General features: G+C 37.0%; 1 protein-coding gene across 7 annotated transcripts in view; it reads right to left on the bottom strand.

Moving 5' to 3' along the window:
* Window positions 1–574: 574 nt before the first annotated feature.
* ARHGEF10 (Rho guanine nucleotide exchange factor 10) overlaps window positions 575–6000 on the bottom strand; it is a 233289-nt gene continuing 227863 nt past the window's right edge. For all 7 annotated transcript variants that reach the window (XM_043985031.1, XM_043985030.1, XM_043985033.1 and 4 more), the window contains 2 exons: window positions 3363–3485; window positions 575–1188 (listed from right to left, as the gene is read on the bottom strand). In XM_043985031.1, coding sequence (XP_043840966.1) covers window positions 668–1188; window positions 3363–3485 — 644 coding nt within the window. In that variant the 3' untranslated portion in view covers window positions 575–667. The remainder of the gene's footprint in view (window positions 1189–3362; window positions 3486–6000) is intronic.

Genomic DNA, 6000 nt, shown 5'->3' with positions numbered 1-6000 from the left:
AACGTAATATAAAATGCTACTTTGTTAAAATATACAAAACATGCATATCACTTTGGAAAAAATAGCTGACTTATTAAAGCAAACAAGAACATATGGACAGATATGCATTCCCTGCCTTTTCTAACTGTTACAAATTTTACTCTGAAATATATAAAAGAAAATATAAATAGTCACACATCTGAAAAGATGTAGGAATGTTTTAAGAATTGTTAATAGAAAGTCTTCTTGCACTATCCCATATACTGAATTTTTAGCACTTAGTTTGAGAGTATCTTTAGGACGATTATGTCACAAGAGCTTTGAAAAGGATGAATCGGTGTAACCAGTTTAGCATTTAGGGTAAGAGCTACAGTAGCAAAAAAAATAAAAATGAAACAAAAACTGGAGCACATTTCCTTGCACTTTTCAAATTACTTAAAAAATTGTTTCAACTGAAACTTGTTTCCATAGTGCTTGTAATCCCAATTCTGCAGCAGAGGATAAAATAGGTGACCTGACAGAGTAGCCACCACTATTATATTGCACATGCTTTCCCTAAATACTGTGCTTTCCCCTCCCACCCACCCCTACCAGTGTCGACACAGTCTAAATCATGGATTCTATGATTTAGTTACAAAGTTATCCTCAATTGCAAACTCCATGACTGCTGAGTATGCTGCATTCCCTTTTATATATTTAACAGAGGAATCTGCCAGACCATAACAGAGGAAACCAGATCATCTTGCCGCTGTTGCTTGGTTTTCTTATTCACCCTTCGGTGCCCCTGTCCTCCGCAGATGACTAATACTGAGCTTGCCTTTGTTTTCTTGAAGTGGTGGCTCTTCCCTTTATGAAGTGCAATATTGGGATCTCTCAAGAGCTCATAAATGGTGCTGTCCTCTGGCCCATGCTCCAAAGAACTGGATCCGTGAGACAAGGTTAATGATCCAGATGAGGACGACAGGTCACTTTTTTGGGTAATGGATCCCACTGAGTCCCCTAACCAAACTGCGTTGTCATGGGTGCTCTGACTTAGACAGGAGTTAGATACCTCATTTGGAAGGATGTCCTTCTGGTCTTCATCCTGAGCTTCAGAGTTGGGGAGCAGACTGTTTCTGGAGTGACCTTTATTTTTCTTGTTTAAAGCTGTAGCCATAACAAGAAATTTCACAGGGCCATTATGTGCATGGTATGAAACCATTCCTCTGCCTGAGGGGAAGAAAATACATATTTTTAAAGTAGAGAACATTACTGCTTTTCCATGTATATTGATATTAAATGAGTAAGAATTTCACTCCCACTTTCTATCCATAGCCTTTACTGAGCCTCCTTAAGGTTAGTGTCCTTTCTGTTGGTTCTCTCAGATTTGTCCTACATGTAGATCGTTTATATGTAACTGTTTGCATGCTGTTTCCCCATTAGACTGTCAGCTCTTTGAGAGTAGGAATGGTCCTTTGCCCTTCTTTGGGTGCCCAGCCTTTAGAGAGTCTGGTACACATGAACTTAAAAAATGCTTGTTGATTTGACTTGATCCCCCCACCCTCACCCCATATATTTAAATAATTTTTAACACTGAGACATTTAACTCAAGGCAAAGTGTTCTCAGTTTATGTTATTATTATTATCTTTTAGTGAGGCAATGGGGGTTAAGTGACCTGCCCAGGGTCACACAGCTAGTAAGTGTTAAGTGTCTGAGGTCGGATTTGAACTCAGGTACTCCTGAATCCAGGGCTGGTGCTTTATCCACTGCACCACCTAGCCGCCCCAGTTTATGTTATTATTAATAAAAGAGATAATAATTTTAATTATTTTAAAGATGGAGATCTGACAGAGGCAGTATGCCAAAGGATTGTTGACCTACATTTTACAAGAGAGGTAAAAGAAACAGAGAGGTGATATGATTTGATGGATGTCATTCAGGTATGACTAAGAGTGCTAAAAGATAAACATTATTCTTTTGATTCCAAATCCAATACTCTTTTCACAATGGTAGCTGTATTTGAATATTTAAAGAGAAGTCAGGGGGAGTAGGCTTGTTTTGCTTGCCTATACATAATAGAACTAGAAGCAGAGGGTGGAATCGGTTTTGGCTCAACTTAAGAAAAAAAGATAAAAAATCAGAGCAATTTAAAAGTGAAATAGATTGCATCAGAAGGTAATGAAGTCTCCATCAATGTACATCTGGAATGTACAAGAACATTGTACAATGTACAAGTGGAAAACCATTTGTCAGGCACATTTCCACTCAGATATGGGATGGAGTCGATGATCTATTGAGTTCCTCTACTTTGCTTTGATGCAGTGATTGCAAGAAATGGAGAAGTGACAGGACTGGTTATCTGTTCTTTAGTTCTACTTGTCCCACTAACTTTATACTGTGTGAAGTTGGCCAAGTGATTTCATAGCTGTGGTATATGAGAAAAGAACATATTCTTTTTTTGTTTGTTTTTTTTTTTGTTTTGTTTTTGCAGGGCAATGGGAGTTAAGTGACTTGCCCAGGGTCACACAGCTAGTAAGTGTCAAGTGTCTGAGACAGGATTTGAACTCAGGTACTCCTGACTCCAGGGCCGGTGCTCTATCCACTGCTCCACCTAGAACATATTCAAGTAGACACATACATATACACATATATACATACACTGCATATATACAAAGTAAAGAGAAGGTAATTGAAGGGTGGTACACTAACAGCTGGGGGGAGTAAGGAAAAAGTTCAAGGATTTAGCCAAAGAAATTGTAATTTTTATGGAATTTTTAAAGCTGTGGACTTCAGCTTTCAACTTCTACAAAATGAGTATTCTGGATTAGAGGATATCTGAAGTTTTTCCTGACTCTAAACATGCCATAGTTTTTGAGTTTTTAAAAAAATTAATTTTTTTCTTTGTGGGGCCATGAGGGTTAAGTGATTTGCCTAGGGTCACACAGCTAGTAAGTGTCAAGTGTCTGAGGCTGGATTTGAACTCAGGTCCTCCTGAATCCAGGGCCAGTGCTTTATCCACTGTACCACCTAGCTGCCCTCTTTTGTTTTGTTTTTTTAACAAAATTTTTACTACCAGTGAAGTTAATTTGAGAAGAACTCTTATCTTGAAAGGCTTTCTCCATTCTATTAAAGAGTAATATCAAGAAATAGAAAACTCATGAAAGTTTAAATTGATAAGAAAAACATATATATGTATATATAATATATATATATATGTATGTGCATATACACGTACATCTGTGTATGTATGTATATATATGGATGTGTGTAGCTCACAGGACACTAAAAAACTCTAATAAAGCTTAATCTGTATAGATTATGGCAAATGAAATGTTTTAAAATTAGTGTTTACTTAAAACTAAATGGATTATGTACACACAAATATTTGAGACTCTTCACTCACCAGTCACTTTGGGAATTCCTTGCAAACGAGGAACTGGTAGTGATACGATGATTCCCAGATTTGTCCCAACCATTAATAAGCCATGACACACCAGCAGACTAGTGACAGATACTCGCTGTTGTCCTATAAAAATTGTCAATGGCCTGAGGTTATTTTCAGTTACAAAATATGATCAATACATTAAACTGGAATAAATGCAATGTGTACGTTAGTATATGTTTAAATATAATATCAATCAATCAACACCATTTATAAATAATCTACTATACACCAAGCACTGTGATAGGCACTGGGAATTAATTAATGGATTAGTCCCTACTTTCAAAGAGTTTATAATCTATTGAGAGAAAATTACATTCTACTGAGAGAAAAGAACATATTTAAGTAGACACATATACATATATACATACATACACATGCATATATACAAAGTAAAGAGAAGGTAATTGAAGGGTGGTGCATTAACAGCTGGGCGGGGGGGGAAGTTCAAGGATTTAGCCAAAGAAATTGTTAATTTTTATAGAATTTTTAAGATACAAGAGACTTAATGTGGGTTAGTCCTCTCATTTGGGTAATGAAAAAAACAAAGTTAGAAATGTGACTTCCCATTTCCCTCATATCATCAAAGAGAGAAGTGACTTCCCACTTCCTCCTATCATTTCCTACCCCATGTGTAGGACTTCACTATGCTTTCATTATGCCCCAGTGCAGGCTACTCCTCTACCTCCACTCCACTTTTAAACTTCTTTTTATGTGTTGTCTCCCTCATTAGACTGTGAGCTCTTGAGGGTAGGGATTGTCATGCCTTTTTTTGTATCCCAGGCAGTGCACAGTGCCTGACACATAGTTGGTACTTAAATGTTTATTGTCCATGTCATTGGACCTTAGAATCATTGATTATGGGACAGAAGGGATGTTAGAGATCTTCTAGTCTAACTCTTGATTTCCTAGATGAGGAATATGAGACCTGGAGAGGATGAATAAGTTAATTATTATAGAGGTAGCAACAGAGAGATGATTTGTTAAACCAGATGCTCTAACTCCAATTCCATTACTCTTTCAACTGTGCCTGTTTACACTAAGCCACAGCTACTTAATGGAAGAGTAAAATACAATTATTTTCAAAATATACTCAACCACTTTTTCAAGGACAGGCTTTTTTCCTTTTCTAATTTAAAGGAAGTAGTACTATTCCTTTATTTTCATCCCGGGATTTTCAGCATCAGTCATAGCAGGCAGATAATAAATAGATCAGAAGCAACTCTTCTGTGTCTGTCTGAGACCAATCCAACACAACAACCCAATTTATCCCTATCAAGGAACAAATGACCCCCCAAAATAACTAGAATTCATTTGTGGGTTTTGGTTTTTATTTAGCTTTTCTGTAGAAATATAACTTATTTTCAAAAATCCTTTTGGAAGTTCTAATGCAAACATGTTAGTCTTACATAAGCCATTATAGCTCTGATATTCCTCTAAACCATTGGACATGAGGGTAAAGCAGCTGCTATCATTGAATATCTTTTGAAATCTTAATTCATGCTCCAGCAGTTTCTAGCTATAGATTTCATCCTTTTTTTTTTACTACTGTTTCCCCTGAAACATCTGACTTTATTTTAAATGTTAACATTCATTCTTAATATAAAAGCTCATGTCATTTACATTTATTTTATAATTTATGAAGGTTTTGTAGGGTGGAGAGAAAATGTGACTTAAAAATTTTCTTGGAAAGTCAGGAGGTATCTTTAATTTGCAAAGCTACTAAAGGTGAGCAAGTCTCTTTATTAAAAAAAACTAAAGTAATATTGGTTTTATAACTTTATGACTGTGGTCTGTCACTTTTTAGAAGAAGTTTCTTTTTGTTTGTTTTGTTTGTTTTGGGGTTGTTGGGTTTTTTTGCAGGCAATGGGGGTTAAGTGACTTGCCCAGGGTCACACAGCTAGTAGGTGTCAAGTGTCTGAGGCCGGATTTGAACTCAGGTACTCCTGAATCCAGGGCCTGTGCTTTAACCACTGTGCCATCTAGCTGCCCCCCTAGAAGAAGTTTCTAAATCTGCATGCAATCAACAAAACCAATAAATTTGGTGTATATAGAGGCTTTGAGATTAGCAAAGAACTCCCCCCACAATCCAGTGATACTACTATGGCAAACTGTAAGGGTGAGACTCTTAGATCTGGCCACCTATTCAAGTTTTACGGGCAAGTAATGGAGATAAAGGAATATAAAGGTGCATCCATTTCAGTACATCTAGTGAAGGGTTTCAGATTGGTGTGGACTGGAGCAGCTAGATGGCACAGTGGATAAAGCACCGGCCCTGGATTCAGGAGGTCCTGAGTTCAAATTTGACCTCAGACACTTGACACTTACTAGCTGGGTGACCCTGGGCAAGTCACTTAACCCCAATTGCCCAGAAAAAACAAAAGAAAAAAACAAAAAACAGATTGGTGTGGACCTTTTTATTCTTTGTTAAGGATATTAAACAGAAAGTAGCGTCATTTGCACCCATTAGGGATGTGAAACTTTGACTAGTTCATTTGAATATGGAAAAAATCAAGAAGTTAGCTGAATTGTCAGAAGAGTCTAGGAACCTGCCTCTAGAGCACAGATTACCTCAGTACTATTCCCTTACAAGTTTATT

Source organism: Dromiciops gliroides, chromosome 2 (assembly GCF_019393635.1).
Source record: "Dromiciops gliroides isolate mDroGli1 chromosome 2, mDroGli1.pri, whole genome shotgun sequence".
NCBI classification, from domain to species: Eukaryota; Metazoa; Chordata; class Mammalia; order Microbiotheria; family Microbiotheriidae; genus Dromiciops; species Dromiciops gliroides.
The sequence above is the reverse complement of the archived record's forward strand: the minus strand, read 5'-3'. Positions and strand labels throughout refer to the sequence as shown.